This window comes from Rattus norvegicus, chromosome 12, assembly GCF_021556685.1.
Source record: "Rattus norvegicus strain SHRSP/BbbUtx chromosome 12, alternate assembly SHRSP_T2T, whole genome shotgun sequence".
Taxonomy (NCBI): domain Eukaryota; kingdom Metazoa; phylum Chordata; class Mammalia; order Rodentia; family Muridae; genus Rattus; species Rattus norvegicus.
The window spans coordinates 9,163,177-9,180,641 of record NC_141545.1 but is presented as its reverse complement, the minus strand read 5'-3'; the positions used below and the strand labels follow the sequence as shown (position 1 = coordinate 9,180,641).

At 43.6% G+C, this 17,465-nt stretch overlaps 1 protein-coding gene across 2 annotated transcripts in view; it reads left to right on the top strand.

Annotated features, from left to right (window-relative positions):
- Positions 1–13,450, top strand: part of Elavl1 (ELAV like RNA binding protein 1) — a 40,943-nt gene extending 27,493 nt beyond the window's left edge. Inside the window, 3 exon segments of one of the 2 annotated variants that reach the window (NM_001108848.1) lie at positions 988–1,141; positions 6,600–6,825; positions 11,821–13,450. In NM_001108848.1, coding sequence (NP_001102318.1) covers positions 988–1,141; positions 6,600–6,825; positions 11,821–12,145 — 705 coding nt within the window. In that variant the 3' untranslated portion in view covers positions 12,146–13,450. 2 annotated transcript variants of the gene reach the window in all.
- The last annotated feature ends 4,015 nt before the right edge of the window (positions 13,451–17,465 follow it).

Below are 17,465 nucleotides of genomic sequence, written 5' to 3'. Positions count from 1 at the left end.
ATGTTTAAGCAGTTGTGTGTTCTTCCCTCCCCGCCACCCCATTTCTACAGTACTTGGTTCACCCACACATACCTCTCTGTACCCAGCATCCTGACTCAGCTTTGTGTCCCATCTTAGTAGGGCGTCTCTCTACGGGGCCTCTCTCCTGCTAACTGTCCTGTTTCTCCAGGGGACAGCCTTGTCTTCTTCTTTTGTGATCTTTGAGGTCTCTGCTGCCTGCATTGCCTCTACAAGGGAAGCACCCAAGATCTTTCCTTGCTCTTGCGTTTGGGACCCCCCTCCCTTCCTTTCTTTTAGCACAGACATCAACAGTAAGGATTCGAATGCTGATTACAGACCCCCACCCCCAATCTTAGGCAGCCATTTTTTTTAAAGATTTATTTATTTTATTTATATGTATACACTGTCACCATCTTCAGACACACCAGAAGAGAGCATCAGATCCCATTACAGATGGTTGTGAGCCACCATGTGGTTGCTGAGATTTGAACTCAGGACCTCTGGAAGAGCACTCAATGCTCTTAACCACTGAGCCATCTCTCTAGCCCGGCAGCCATTTTTTGATGTGCTTACTTGTTGGCGGAGGATTATTACAGCCTTTCCAAGAGGGCTCAGCTCTTGTATGCCACACCACAAATTCCTTGCAGATGACAATACTAGGTCTTATGTTCATCAGGCAACATCAGCTTGAATCCCAACTACTGTGGGCTTTTAGTTTCTTCATCTTTATGTAATAGGAATAATTTCCTGCTTATAATAGAAATGCTAAAGACGAACTGAGAAAACGCTTACAAGATGTCTGAGCTCTCTGCTGGCCTGTAGTGAGCTATCAGAAAATGTCATTGCAAAAGATTGTCCTGTGTGCAATTACTCGCACACACACATTGGCTTTTCCTAACACCAGATCACTTCCTATGGTGCTTTGGCCACATGTAGCCTCTAATTCTGAGTTGTGTTTGTTTGTTTGTTTGTTTGTTTGTTTTTAAGGTATCATATGCTCGCCCAAGCTCAGAGGTTATCAAAGATGCCAACTTGTACATCAGTGGGCTTCCAAGGACCATGACTCAGAAGGATGTGGAAGACATGTTTTCTCGGTTTGGGCGAATCATCAACTCCAGGGTCCTTGTGGATCAGACCACAGGTACACACAGGATACTCTGAGCCCAAGACTTGCTGTTCTAGGGAATATAGGGAGATATCAATAGTTAGCCTCCAAAAGGGGACAAGTTGGACATGACAATCCTTGGTTTTTATTTAATTGGGCTAGGAAAGTAAAATGTCATTAAAGAGTCAGACAGGTGCATTCCTTTATTCCCAGCACCTGAAGTAAAAGCAGGTGGGTCTGATTCATGTTCTGCCTGGTTTGTATATGAAGTGCCAGGACAGACATAGATAGTCTCTCAAACAAACAAACAAGCAGTGGCCACCCAAGATTAGGCTAGGAAAGACATCAATGTTCTGGCACTTTCTCTAGGCACCCAGTAACTTTGGCTGGCTTGGGAATAGTTGGAAAGGTTTCTGTTTACTTGTCCCGTGAAGTTCTTACTATAAGTACATGAAGTGTCAGTGTATCTCCTCTTAAAGAGTCCCAAGAACTTACCTTGTGGTACTCTGAAGCAACACCATTGGCTATTTAGATGGGCCTTCTTTAGTCTTCATGATTGGGATGTTCCTCTCCAGAGAAAGCAGTCAATTCCTGTCTCTGACATCCTGGCTACTTGGCAGGTGCCTCCCAGAACATCTCAGTATAGACTTGAACTGCAAGTTGTGTGTGGAACTCCTGGACTCATGCTGAGGACACGGACACATGCCCATAGCTATGTCCCAACACAGCTATCTGCTACTTGAAACCAAAACATTCCCAGTCAAATGATAAGTATAGCTCCTCTTGGGGACATGACTATTCCTCAGCAGGGATGGGAAATCGTTGGCACCAGAAAGGAAGAGTATGTTCAGAAACTGAGCAAAGCCTGGGTGGGTGGGTGGGTGGGTGGGCGGGTGGGTTGGTGTTTTTCTTTTTCCTCCCTCTTCACTTTTTCCTCTATAGACCTTTTGTCCCACCCTTTGGCTGTGGGTGGCTTAGCCATAGAATTACCTCACTGTGGGACACCTTCACTTTGGAGGAACTTGTGGAATGCTATATGGCTGCACATCACTTTGTGACAAGCAGGGCTGGTATGGTACTGCATTGACCCTTGTCCCCTTAGCTATGTGCTCTGGAGGAGGCATGCATGCCAGCTATTGTACCTTTCCTGCCTGGCTGAGGTAGCTCAGGATCACATTGGGAGCCTGAAGATGCTGACACACTCTCAAGTTCAGGCTCACTGCAGGTTTCCCAGGTACCTGCACCTGGCATGTCACAGGGGCTCTGGGTGTGGCCTATAGCCTGAAGTAAACACTTACTTCCAGCAACCTGTGCCAAAAACAACTAGGTTTCCTCACACCATTGTGCTCTTTGCTTTGAATGGGCAGCAGGCTGAGAAATAGTATTTACTTAGCAGGAACTCCAATCTCAATTTGCAAGTTATCAGTAGTCCCTGAAGGGCTTGTTGAATTTCCAACAACAGTTTTCCTAGAGTCTCCCTCTGCTTCTTTGGCATAGTTGGGCCAAAGTGGACCATGCAGAAAGTGTCACTTTGCAGCCAGGGACTTTGTAATATCAGCCCCTTCCCCTAGCCATGAACGCAGGATGATTTCATTCTTTTCCCTTGATCTTCCCTGCTGTTCTCAGCCACTGTAGTAAATAACACCACAGTGTAAGCAGGAAGGATATGGCAGGACTGGCTCCCTTTCCTAGCTCCCTTACCAATAAAGTCATCTAAAGAGACTTGATGTTCAAAAAACTGAGGGCAGGACCATGGCACTGTGATAGAGTGCATCATACCATGAGTAAGGTCCCAGCTCCCAACTGAAGCACTGAAAAAACAAAGTAACAGTACTGTTTGGGGCCAGCATGGTATGGTAGCTCAGTAGGTAAAAGTATTTGCCCCCAAGTCTAATAAACATATTCAAATTCCATGGGCACCATATGATAGGAGAACCTACTCCCTTACATTACCTTCTGACCTCTATACCTTCACTGTGGCAGGTACATGCACAAAAACACATGGTAAATAAATAAATTTATTTTTGTTCATCATTGTCTTATTTTTCTATTGCTGTGATAAAAACATTGAGAAAGGCACACTGTAAAAGAACTTTGCCTTATGGTTTCAAAGGATTAGAGTTTGTAATGGCAGAGGGAATGGCTGTCTGGGAGCTCACATTGTGATCCACAAGCACTAGGCAGAGAGAGACCCTGCCCCTGCTGAGATAACTCTTCCTAATAAAGCCACACTTCCTAATCCATCCCAAATAGTCCCACCATCCGGGGACTAAGTGTTTAAAGATACATACCTGTGGAGGATATTCTTATTCAAACAACTACAATTATTTTTAAATATATTTTTATTTTATATGTATGAGTGTTATACCTGCTTGTATGGATATGCATACCATGTACATACACTGCCTGAATAAATTAAAAAAAAAAAAAAACAGATGTGATAGTACAAGCTTTGAATCCCAACAGTAGAGGCAGAGGCAAGTGGACCTCAGTGAGCTTGAAGCTGTAGAGGGCTACATGGTAGAACCCTGCCTTTTAAAAAAGAAAAGGATGGGGGTTGGGGATTTATCTCAGTGGTAGAGCGCTTGCCTAGCAAGCACAAGGCCCTGGGTTCGGTCCCCAGCTCTGAAAAGAAAAAAAAAAAAAAAGAAAAGGATGTTCTTGAGAATCTTCACACGTGGGGCTGGAGAGGTAGCTCAGTTAAGTGTGCTCACTACTCACTCAGAACCCAGTTCAGTTCCCAGCATCCACATGACAGCTCGTAGCTGTCTGCAGCTCCTGTTCAAGGGATCAGATGCCACCTTCTGATCAGGTGACTTACACACAGCCTGGTATACATACATACACACAGACAAAAGCACCCATGTATATAAAATAGAAATAAATAGATCTTTTTAAATTTTTTTTAATGATCTTTACATCTAGTCAGTAGAACTTAATTTTTATGTTCTTTATTTTTGTTTCTTGGCTTTGTTCATAATTGTGAATTCAGTTAGTTCACATATCTGGAATTTGTGCCAATTTTTGGTCTCTGTTGTTAATCCTGAAAACACCAGCAAAAATAAAACCCAATTCAAGGAACTTTGTGGAAGTGGAGTCACAGTGATGGCCCCTGAGGATGGAAGACAGCAAGGAAGCAGTGTTCCGGATCCAGCACGGCTTAGGCACATAAGAGCTCACAGAGGCAGGAGCAGCATGCACAGGGCCAGCATATGAGAGACAAAGAAGGCATGGAGTTATGGACTGGGAGGAGAATAGAGAGAGGAAACCATATCAAAATATATTGTGTGGGAGGAAGTCTGTTTTCAGTTAAAAATTAAAGTCCAGATCACAGGGCAATCTTCCGAAATCTTGACGAATTTGTCAGACATTTACATGGATTTTTTTACCTCCTACATTGGATACCACCCCCTTTTGTTTCAGGTAATTTTTATTTGAAAGCAGTTGCATGAAACCAAAACATGTTTGGTCTTGAGCTTGGTCACAGGTCTAAGAAGTATACAGTCCCTCTAAAGTAGCCTTGTGTAAGCACTAACCAAGCACAGTCCCTCTAAAGTAGCCTTGTGTAAGCACTAACGAAGCACAGTCCCTCTAAAGTAGCCTTGTGTAAGCACTAACCAAGCACAGTTTGGAACCGTGTCAGCCTGAAGTTAGGTCATGCTCAGCTTTCCAGGACCAGTGAGCTGCCGTCACCCTGGCTCTTTGAGGGTGAATACCCACAGACAGCACCTCTGTCTATGCTGGGTCTTCCCTGCTGCCATGGACACACATGAAGCCCACTAGGTCTAAGAAGTGATTAGGGAAAGGACTGAGATAGGCGGAGATTCGAGAAGACTTGACAGCATGCCCACTAAACAGCTCATCCAAGGTTCTAGACCATTGTTACTTGACTGTGCTGAAAGGCCTTTGCCTAAACCACGTTGGTAAGTACCATTAGAAGAGTCCTTCCCTGGCCTGCAGAAGGCCTTTCCTTAAGTTCCTAGCACAGGTAAACTAGGTATAGTAACACACACCTGTAATCAAAGCCGTGGGTGGTAGAAACAAGATTAGTTCAAGGTCAGAGGTTGCACAGTGAGTTTGAGTTTTTGGTTTTTTGGTTTTTGTTTTTTAAATGTTTTTACCTAGAGGACCACGCAAATCCAAGTTAGTCTTTGCTGGTCTTATTAATGAGAATGTTTAGTCAGGTTGGGGTAGCTTTTCTTCCAGACTACATCTAGAACCCCAGCTCAGCTCAGAGATGTCACTTAGACAGGTCCCTTAGCTCCTTTCCAACCAAGTGTTTAGTGTTTGCAGCCCTCGCCAGTGTCTTGAGTGTCTGGCAAGGGAGAGTTTACCACTTTGCTCCTCCCAGGGTTTGCAATATGACAGACAGGACATAAAGTGTGGGTTGTCCCTTCTCACAGGTCCCACTCTTGGTCTGGACTACCCAGACTTTTGGTCTCAGGCAGCTCAGTCTAGGGATAAGGTTCCAATGGGAAAACAAGAGTTGTCTTCAGGTGGTAGACTACACCAGTTGGGTCCTGGCTTCTATGCAGGAACCTGAGGAGGTACAGAGGAATCCAGCATGGGCTCATGACACTCCTAATAAGTTCTTGGCAGCTCCTCTCCATTACCATACCTCAGCAGTTTTCTGTGGAAATAAGTAGCCTCGTTTGTTTCTGAACGCAGGTATAAATCACAAAAGGTCCAGGGCCTCAGATGGAATTGTCCAAGGGAAATGAAGTCTTGGACAGAAGAGGAGAATGAGGGCTTGGCTCTAGGATACAACTGCCCTGTTCTGGAACAAAGGAGAAGGCATATAAGCGAAGACACTAAGCAAGCAGAAGTCCCCTGCAAGCAAGCAAGAAAGGCCTACGTTATAGTCACCCTGCCAGGCCAATGTTCCTCCCAGAGCCCAAGGGGAACTTGTGACAGCACTGCTCGGGGTCCAAGATTTAGTGTATATTCCATTATCCATGAGGTGAAGGGTATTTAACAGCTAAGTAGTGACGGAGAGCAAGATTGTTCCTGCTGCCTGTTTCTTTTTAAAAAGAGATTCGGGGCTGGAGGAGTGGCTTAGTCCTTAGAGCACTGGTTGCTTTTCAGAGGATTCAGGTTCAGTTTCCGACGCCCACAAGGTAGCTTACAACATCTCTAACTCAAGTTCCAGGGATCCTGTGCCCTATTGCCTCTGTTGCCAAGTATTGTACAGACATGTATGCAGGCAAAGTACCTATAAAAGTTTAAGAAAAAAATATGTGCAAAACGCTACTTGGAATATCTCTGGGTATGGAATCATTGTTTCAACTCAAAAGATAGTCAGAAATTTTAATCTTTCAGTAGTCAGTTTTCTTTATTCGTTGGTTTGCATATTTGGGTTTGATTTTGGTTTATTTCACTTCCTAGGTACCTACTTTGAAACCCAGCCTATAGACTTGAGTTCTGCTTTTCAGTTTTGTTTTTTCTTTCCTCACTGTTTTTCCCCTAACTCCATTTTTGTTGGTTTGTTAAAAAGGTTTGTCCAGAGGGGTTGCCTTTATCCGGTTTGACAAACGGTCTGAAGCAGAAGAGGCAATTACCAGTTTCAATGGTCATAAACCCCCGGGTTCCTCCGAGCCCATCACAGTGAAGTTTGCAGCCAATCCCAACCAGAACAAAAACATGGCTCTCCTCTCGCAGCTGTACCACTCGCCTGCTAGGAGGTTTGGAGGCCCTGTGCATCACCAGGCACAGAGATTCAGGTGGGTCCAGAGGTTGATGTCCTGGTGGGCTCTTTTTAGTGTGCCACGCTCTTTCAAGCTACATGTAGCCTTTTATTTTGAAGGGTGTATGCTCAGAGGAGAAAATACTGGGGACACTAGGCTGATTCAAGCAGTCATATCTTTCTAATTTCGTCATCACCTCTATCAGCAATCTGTCTGTGCACTAGGCATGGTGATTCACATCTGCAGTTCCATCATTGAAGAGAAATAGGCAAGAGAATCACGAATTGAAGATTGCCTTTGACTAGAAAGCAAGCAAAACCTTTTCTCAAGGGAAAGCAAATGTATTGTGTCAGGGGTTGGGGGAATGAGTTCCCGGACCTCTGCAGGCACCAAATGCAAGCTCAGCTCCCCAATAAGATCTTTGCACATCACTTACAGATATCCTCCTATAGACTGGGTGATCCCTAATACCTAATGCAGTCTAAGTGCTGTGGTGTGTTAAGTGTGTACACAGACTTATGAGCTCTTTTTCTTCCCAGATAAATTCAGACTGTGATGGGTCATATTCACAGATAACCCATGGCTGAGGGGAACAGCCCCATATCCTGAGGCACCAACTTCACTGGCTCCCAGTAGTGCTCCAGTGTGTGGTTCCAGTAATATGGAGAGTTCATCAGGATTGAAGGATTGTAATCCTTCAATCCGTAGAGTACTGTCTTTTTAAAAGAAAGTCTTGGGGTTGGGGATTTAACTCAATGGTAGAGCGCTTGCCTAGGAAGCGCAAGGCCCTGGGTTCGGTCCCCAGCTCTGAAAAAAAGAACAAACAAAAAAAAAAAAAAAAGAAAGTCTTGGCCCTGTACAGACAGCTCAGCAGATAAGAGCACAGTTACTCTTCTTAGAGGATGTGGGTTTAATTCCCAGCACCCACATGTGACATAACAACTATCTGTAACTTCAATGCCAGGAAACGCAATGCTCTCTTTTGGTCCGTGAGGGCACCAGACACACATGGTGTGGAGACATACTTGCAGAGAAAATACCCATTCACATAAAAATAAATAAATGACGTATTTTTTTAGATTATGTTAAAATCTTTGTATCTGAGAAAAGATGGCAGACAACATGTGCTTAAGTACTGTTTGTAAATAAGTCTCATATATTTGATCAGTGACTCTAAAGCAAGCTTTTCTCATAAAACTTCCTTGTTTTTTTTTTTTTCCCTTTTACACAGTATCTAATACACCCCCAAAATGGTCTAGAGCTCACTGTGTAGCTAATGGATAAGAATGGCTAGAGCTGAGTCTGGTGCTGCACACCTTTAATACCAGCCAGTCAAATCTCTGAGTTCAAGGCCAGCTTGTTCTTCAGAGGTCCAGGACTGCTAGGGATTCATCAAGAAAGCTGAAGGAAAAAAATACAGAAAGAATGAATGCCCTTCAATTTCTGACCGTTCTGCCTCCGCCTTCCAAATGCAAGCAGGTCTGCCACTGCTGTACCCAGTTAATGATATGCTGGGGTGGAGCTTGGGGCTTCATAACTCCTAGGTACACACTCTGCCAGACTATATCACAAGCTGCTTACTTGATCATATTTATAGCTGAGTGTTAGATGTCTGCTGCTTAAAGGCCCTGACCTAAAGAAGAACTGCTTTCCTCAATTGCCTTGTGTCTATACTGAAAATGAGGTCAGTTGCCAGACTCAGCTAGGGTCAGGGTGTTCCTGCCTTGGGCAGTGGAAATTCAAATTTAGGTGCCCTTTTTTTTTTGGTCAGGATGGTAAGAGCTTGCCTTCAGTGGATAAAGATTTCTTCAGATTTCCCATCTTTGTTTTAAGCAGCAGATCCTGCCCTTTCTACATAAGCTGTCTTGGAGAAGATTATTTTCACAATGTAGCCAACTAAGTGGGTAGACAGTTGTGTGAGGGAGCTGCTCAGGACCAGATCAGGGGATGCTAGAAGGGAAGAACAGGGTTTGTGTCACAGTGGTGAGGAGCAGGAAGAAAGGAACCAGGAGAAGAATGACAGAGACCAGAGGGAAATAGCAGTGAGGGAGGGAAGGAAGGTTAGGTAGGTGTTAAGAGGAAGGGAGCAGAGATAGGAAAAGAAGACAGGCTCAGATGAGCAGAGAGCAGTAGTGTGGTTCCCCCCCGCCCCCAGAAAGACTCCTAAGTCAGGACAAGTACCTTTCTCTACCAGAGATGATAAAGAGGATCTTAACACATGAGAATGGGAAGGTGAATATTTGTGGTCATCTGAGTCAGAGCATTCAGCTCTCAGCTTCGAGCTCTCCCAACAAGAACAGTTCCTATGGATGAAGAGTCCCTTGCTGGGCTACAGATGTGTGTCTGTAACTGCAGCACTGAAAAGACTGAAGCAGGAGAACCTTTAAGATAGTAAAATCATATCCTAGATGTTTTTAATGTAATCTATACTGTTCATTAGGGGATTCAGACACCCCTCACACCCCTGTCTCACATTCCAGAATCATCCAGTGCCCAAGTCCAAATTATAAAATGTTTGCATTGATCTCATACACATCTTCTCTTCAGCTCATTTCCAGATCACCACATGGTTTATACCTGATATGCTGTGATTACCATGGAAACATAATATACTGTACTGCTCAAGGAATAGTAACCCCCAAAAGTCTGTATATGATTAATACAGGTAGAAAATTGTGGGATTTTTTTTGGGGGGGGAGGCAAGGAAAGATTTATTTATTTTGTTCTAAATATCTTACTTGATACAAAGTTGTGTAAATTGCAGATGTGGTTGCTGAAGACATCTTTGGTTGAAAGAGTGCTTAGCCAGCATATATGAAGCTCTGGGTTCCATTCCTAGCACCACAGAAACTAGGTGTGTTGGTAAACACTTGTCATCCTAGTATTTGGAAGATAGAGGCAAGAGGACCAGAAGCTGAAGGTTATTCTCAGTTACATATGAAGTCGGAGTCCAGTTAGACCTTACCTTTAAAAGGCAAAAAAGAACTGTGTGTGCTATCATACATGCACTTAATCCCAATACTCAGGGCCAATACAAAGGCAAGTGAATCTTCGAGTTTGAATATCAGGTTCCAGGCCAGCTAAAGCTACAGATAGTGAGACCCTGTCTCATAATCAACAGTGTGGGGGCTGGAGAGATGGTTCCATGGTTAAGAAGACTCACCACTCTTCCAAAGGTCCTGAGTTCAATTCCCAGCACCTACATGGCAGCTCACAACTGTCTGATGCTGGATTATGATGTGCAGGTGTGTATGCAGACAACAAACTCATATATATATATATATAATATATATATATATATATATTACATATATAAATAAATCTTTACAAACAAAGAAAGAAAAAATGAGCAACAAAATGAAATGCAAAGGGAGAGCCTACATAGAGATCTAGCTGTATCCAGGCCAACTGTAGTTGCTGTGTAAGAATGTAAGTGATTTGGAACTGCAGTCAGCAAGCACTTCTTCTAGTTCTCATTGACAGCCAGTGCAGCTTCGTGTCTCAGACAGCCGGGTGCTAACCTGCCACCCACATCAACAATACTGTAGTCTTTCTGCCCCAGACTGCCTCAGCTTGACCACTGTCACATACTGTGACAGTTTTTTTAAACCAAGGCCAATACCATATCTTGGTTCTTTTTTACCACACTGAAACTAGCCTTGAAGCCTTCTTATCATACTGAAAGTGAAGTACCATGAGGTCCCACAGCCCAGAGCCTGCTATCATTTTGGAGCAAGTAACGACTCTGGTTATACTGTGCAGCTCCACAGATGCCATATACTCAGACATCCTTAAATATGGCCTTCTGGCCACTGTTTTCCCTCATAAACACCAGCAGAGCTTCACTAACACTTTTACTGTTCTCCTTAGTTCTACTACACCACGTTTTCAACCACATTTTGTTTAATGTAATTAACAGTTCACTATGGCCAGGCATGGTGTACACACCTGGTGCCTTAGCACTCTGCAGGCTGAGGCAGGAGGATCATGAGTCTTAAGCCAGCGTGAGCTGTACACTGAGGTACCTGTGGTCCAAAAGAAAGAAAAATAGAGTATGGGGGAGAGGCAGGGAGGAAGGGCGGGGGTGGAGGAGCACTGTGGGGAAAATTCTTGTGTTGGTTAAGTTGCTAATAGCCCTCTAGCCTTGTTCCTGTCTCCTGAGTTTATAGGCTTCAGTAGCTTGACCTGGCCCTTGTGAGATGGTTTTAGCCACCCCAGGGCCAGGGGAAGGGATTGTTGTGCTCTGTAGTACTGTGTGCAGCATTGTATGGTCAGTTACTACAGGGCCCTGACCCCTCAGGGAGAAATGTCAATGAAAAGCTAAAGCAGTAGGACGAGTTGCAAGCTTTAACTCCAGCACTCAGGAGGCAGAGGCAGGCAGATCTCTGAGTTCAAGGCCAGTTCAGTCTGCAGAGTGAGTTATATCACAGCTAGAGCTAAACAAAGAAACCCTATCTCCAAAGAAGAAGAAGAAATTATGAAGAGGAGGGACTAAATTTGGGGGAAAGCTCCCTCTTCCCCTCCCTGGATTCATGTAGACACATGCTCACACACAGAAAACTATGATGAGTTTCCCTCAAGGACATTGACAGTGAGAGACTCCCTCAGTACTTTCACCTATACTGGAGCATATGGAGAAACTCCCAGGATTTAAAATGTGGGCTCTTGGAGTGAGCTTGTGGCTCAGTACCAAGCCTCAGTTTCTTCCCTACCCTCACAATTTGGGGAAATAGACAGGGTTGAGGGAAGGTGGGACAAGAGGATAATAAAGGTGAAAATTACCAAAGTTCATTATATGTGTTATGAGATGTCACAATAAACATCATTTTCTTATGCAGCTAATACATGCGGTTTTAAGTTATTTGACCCACATGGTACTCCGGCCTTGAGCATCTCTATCTCAGAGGTGCTAGCTGGCTGCATCAGAGCCCAGGTGTCCTTACGTCACTGTCCATCCTACTTCTTACCCCTGTTGTGCAGGTACACTGCTGGCCTTAACCTTGACCTGAACATGTGCTCTCTGTTTGCTAGGTTCTCCCCTATGGGTGTAGATCACATGAGTGGGATTTCTGGTGTCAATGTCCCCGGCAATGCTTCCTCGGGCTGGTGCATCTTCATCTACAACCTTGGGCAAGACGCCGATGAGGGGATCCTCTGGCAGATGTTTGGCCCCTTTGGTGCAGTTACCAATGTGAAAGTGATTCGTGATTTCAACACCAACAAGTGCAAAGGGTTTGGTTTTGTGACCATGACAAACTATGAAGAAGCTGCAATGGCCATAGCAAGTCTGAACGGCTACCGCCTGGGGGACAAAATTTTACAGGTTTCCTTCAAAACCAACAAGTCCCACAAATAACTCGCTCACGCTTTTTTCTTTCTTTCTTTCTTTTTTTTTTTTTTTCCTTTTCTTTTTTCTTTTTTGTACGGAATAGATAATTAAGAGTGAAGAAGTTGAAACTTTTTTGTTAGTGTACAACTCATTTTGCGCCAATTTTCACAAGTGTTTGTCTTAGTCTAAATGAGAAGTGCAAAGGTTTTTATACTCTGGGATGCAACCGACATGTTCAAATGCTTGAAATCCCACAAATGTTAGACCAATTTTAAGTTTCTTAAGTTATTTCCTTTAAAGTATATATTAAACTGAAACCTAAGTAGACTGCATTGACTAACCAGTCACTCTGGATGGTGGTGGAACTGAAGCATGCTTTTACTTCTAAGACTGTCTAACACCTGTTTCATTGGATGTCTCCACAGACTGGATTTAAAACAAAGCAACAACAACAACAAAAAAAAAAACTTTTCTTTTTTTTTTTCCTTTTTCTTTCTTTTTTTTTTTTTTTTTTTAATTTCTTTAGTTTCAGTTTTTAACCTAAAGATGTTAGACAGATGGGGACTGTGTTTTTTCTCAACTGCTTCACCATTTTAAACGATTTCTGCTTTAGTTGACAGATTTGCCCTCCCCAGCAGTCCCACTGCTGCCTCCTGCCCACTCAGTCCCAGCCCTATGGTGTTGGGAGCAGCAGCAGGGCCCATACTCTGGGGCCTCACAAAGGGAGGTGGGAAGAGGTTCCACGTGTTGGGCTGAGCCAGGCCCTCCAGAGACACAAAGGTGTTTTGTAAGCCCAGGCACCAGTGAGAACGGACCAAAGAGTTTCAGGGCAGCTCCAGTATATTCCAGAGTCAAGCCTGAGCTCCAGGCATGCCTGAAGATGCCCCCTCCTCTGACATCCTGAGTGTCTGTCCACACATTGCATGCATGGTGCCCACACATCAGATACTATTGTTCATGCAACTTCCCGAGTTTCTGAGACCATTTAACCTAGCTTGAATGCACAATGACTGCTCTGTTTTTAATGACACAGAACATTTGAGCATTGTATTTCTCGCATCCCTTCTTGTGAGCACTAGGCTTTTTCCAATCTTAGATTTTTGCTTTGAAATTTTGCTTTTGTATGGACACTCAGCAGAAAAGTACTTCTTGCCAGTTATCTATTAACACAAACCTTTGATTTGTAGTTTTAAGGATTAACCCTCAAAGTTCTCTTCATAACTGCCTTGACGTTTGGGGTTCTGTTCTGTTAATTTTCTTTTGCTTTTTTGTGTTTTTTGTTTGTTTTTACTTTTGCATTTAAGACCATTAAATTTGATTTTGTTTTGCTCGAGTTTTGTTTTGTTTTTTGTTTTACCTTTTCTTTCTTTTTTGGCTAGGGAAGGACACAGACAGCCCAGCATCCAGGGAGGAGTCTGTCAGACCTTAAACACTTGCCTCAAGTTTAAAAAGCATTTCTGGAGCTATGGTATAGAAACACAGCTATGGATCAATGGTTCTTAACTCGGGAGCTGGTAGGAAAGGTCAGAGGGAAGGTCTTGAGAGCAGACGAGGCCTGACCTCTACAGCCTCAGGACTGCTCTGATTTTTATTAGTGTGTGGAGAGGATGAGAACAGGCTAGTGCAGTTACTGGCAGCTCTTCACTTTGATGTGAGCCTGGAGTGTATAACAGCAGGCTAGTATTTAGTTCTTGATATCATGGTATGATAGCATTATTTATATATTTGTTTACTTATATATATATATATACATATAGCTATTTATTTTGTTTCATTTACTTAAGTGGAAAACTGAGCAAAAAGCACATCCATCTCTAAAGCAGGTCAGTGTGTCAAGAAGCCCTCGTACAATCTGAGGCTGCCTGTTCCCTCCCCTGCCTCCTTTTCCTGACTTCCCTGGAGGGGCTCTTTTCTCCTATTGATGAGGTCGCCTCCTGTACTCAGGCTTTGTCCACGCCAAGTGAGCCAAGTGCTGCTTGGTACCTCACTCCATCCCAGAATCCCCAGCCTATAGGACCTGAAACCCAGAGCCAAAGGCTCATATGCCCAGATCTGACCAAAAAAAGAGAGGGGTCCCCTGCTCTGATGGTGCCAAGTGCTCCTCCCTGTGGGACCAGAATGTTCTAATAAAATAAGATTTCCAGTTTCTTAGGCCAACATTCTTCTGAGTGAAGGTCGGATTTTCCATCCAACTGTTTCCGGGTTTCTCCTCAGTTCTGCAGCCTTAGTATTCCACTCCCAGAAGGGACTGTCTTTAAAGTACCTGGTGCTCAGAGCCAGCACCTCAGTCGCTATTCCATCCCCACCACCCAGATACCTGTTTACTCCATAGTAACTCAGAGAGGAAATGGGCAAATCTCACCAGCTTCTGGAGGTTACTTCAGGTTCATTGAAATTCTCTTTCTGTGTGATCTCTACTGTCAGGGCAATGTTCTAGGTAAAAGTCCCAGTGCATTGCTTGATGTGCTTTCTACGTTGGCTGTGGAAAGGCACTCCTGAAGGCCATTTTCATTCTGTGAAAGGACCAGTGCTGGGCCCAGGCTCATGGTACATGACAGCTTATCAGGCTTACTAGGAAGAGAACATTCCAGAATCCAGACATGTCTGTAGCTCAGAGATTAAAGCACTTGACAAGCATGAGGGAAGCCCTGAGTTCCATTCCCAGCGTTGGAGAAAAAGTCACAACCCAGAGAAAGGGTTTGTTTTGTTTTGTTTTTTTAGCAGAAAATTTATCTTGTTTTTATTGAACAAGTTAAGGGCATTTCTTTTGTTGAGAAGTGTAACAGAAAAAAAAATATACAGAATAGGTAATGTTCAATCGTCAAAAATATGGTTTGGCCAATACCAAAGAGGCTGACTGAGTTCTTGACCTCCTCTGGTAGTGGGTTATTTGTTGAACCTCCTCCAGATTCTTCCGCCTACTTCTGGTTGGGTTACCTGTTTCTTTCTGGAGTGATTCTCTCCCCAAGTTGAAGCTTTCCTAGGTAACATGCCAAGCCATCCTGGCTGTGCCTCTGGTCACAGTGCTGTGACTGTGCTCCTCCTCCCCATACTCTGAGCAGCTACCATCTTCCTTGAATACCTGAGAACTGGACTTCCCTAGGAGGTGGGGTATGATGCCGCTGTACTGAATGGACTCTGTCTCCCTCAATGTTGCCTTAACCTTTTCGTGGCGTGAGTAGTTAAGGAGCTCCTCCTACACAGCTTCAGACTGGACCTCCTCCTTGCTATAAGGAGCTAAAACTGGAATCCCCCAGCTGGCATTTAAGGAGAAGCCTGCTGGGTCAGAGAAATAAATGAGCCTCCAAGACAGTAGCAGTTTTACCTATCTTGGGTTGCCTCCAAATAATAGCCATTTGTCTATAAAGTAATGTGTTGAAAGGATGTGACCTACTTCAGTCAGGTGTTAGGTTTGGAAATCAAAGTTGAAGTAACTGAGCTCTTCCAGTTCGCATGTTTCAGCAAGATTTTAATCTCTCGATGCTTTGTGTAGCCAGCTTTCCTATATTGAGTGAAAGAATGAGTACACTGAAAGGGCCTCTGCCTCCTCCATCCCCAACACCTTGTCCTTCCTCTTTCCAGGAACTGCCTCACCCACTGGGACACTCAAGGGGTCAGGAATCCTGTTTCCAAATTTTCCCAGAGTACCCCAAAGTCATGAGTGCTTACTGTTGGGTGGCATTTGACACATTCTTAGGGGGGACAACAGAGCATGCATTTCCATCCTAAATAAGGACCCTCCCACCCCCCACCCTTGACCTTTAATAATGATTGTATTACATTTTCCCATAACCTTCTGCTGATGTGGTTCAATTTCTTTCTCTCAGTCATGAAATATTTATTTATTTATTTACTTATTTATTTACCTATTTATTTATTTATTACTTGTGAGTCACCAGCTGCCAAGTATTTGCATTAGGCTGGTGGAGACTTTGAGAGGACTGTGCTTTTCTGTTCCCCTCCCCCAGAAAAGAAGGCTGGTTGGTTGGTTTGGACCACCTCTCTTCCCACATGCTGTTTCCCTCACAGTGGCTTACTTTGGGGGAGGGGAGGGCTTCTACCAGCTGATTCCCATGTTGTACACTAGATGGCTAGACATTTTTGTATATTAGTGTGTTTTGAGTTATTGATTTGTTTTATATGAAATAATTTATTTTTCAGGTACCATTTTTTTTTTTCATTTTAACTTTGTTTTTACATGGGTTTGTTTTCAATAAAGTCTGACATTGCTGTCCAAAGTCAACAATAAAGTGAATCCCATTGTGTTCTTTTGAGGATGTTTATGTAACTAGCCTTTAAAAGTAATTTTCAGAAAAAGAAAGATGGGGAACAAAAACCCTTACCTGTTTTCCTTCTCCCATTGCCTTTTTCCCCACTTTAAATCCTTGTGAATAAATGTTCTTCAGTGTTTTAGGAAGAAAAAGCAAACCTAGATTTTGATAATCCAGAAGATTTCAGATTAATGAAGCTTTGAAAGAACCATTTTTCGAAATTTTAGTGACGTGTGAATATTTTTTGTCAATGGCTTTCTCAAAGAGAATGAAACTTTTGCACCATTTTCAGAGTTTTTATAGAGATGCCAAATTGATATATTTACATGTAATGGAAACATAAAAAAAAGTTTTATTAAACAATTGTTCATAGCTGTGTAGACATTTTAATTCAGCTTCCAAAGCTCTTCAAAGTCGTATTTTGGAGATACGGGGTGTTAATTGACGATTCCAAACCAGTCAGTTGTCTGAATACTCAGTTCCTTCCACAGGTGTCAGGCTTGTGTTAAACATTCTGTGTTATCACTGACTGGAATTGTGTGATATTTTGGTAATAAATGAAGTGGGATCATTGAGATGTGACGGTGTAGGGGTGATCGTCTGTGTCAACATTCCAAAGCCGGATAAAGTACCAGGTGACTTCTTCCCTCAGTGTACCAGGACCTGGCTACAGCCTTGACCTAGCCCATGGACAGTCCAGGTATGCTGTGTATCTGTCTCCCTGAAAACCCTCTGATCTATATCCAGATGTTTCTTTCTCATGGAGGAGCCCCAGATGGTGGACACCTGTGCTTCCCCTCAGGTTGGATTATAGCATGGCCACATTTGAGCCACAGGGATGGAACGGGACTGTTTTCAACTATAACTCCCCATCTTACAGTGTAATTAGGAATACAGAAACTCATGTGGGCTTGGGATGGCGTATTTTGGATTGCAGGTCTGTCTAACATGCACTATGCCCTGACCTCCATGCTCTGGTTCCATAAAAAACAAACCTGGTAGTGTGTACTTGTAATGCAGATGCTTGAGAGGAGGGGCAGAGAGACCTGTGTGGGCGGGCGGGCAGGCAGGCAGGC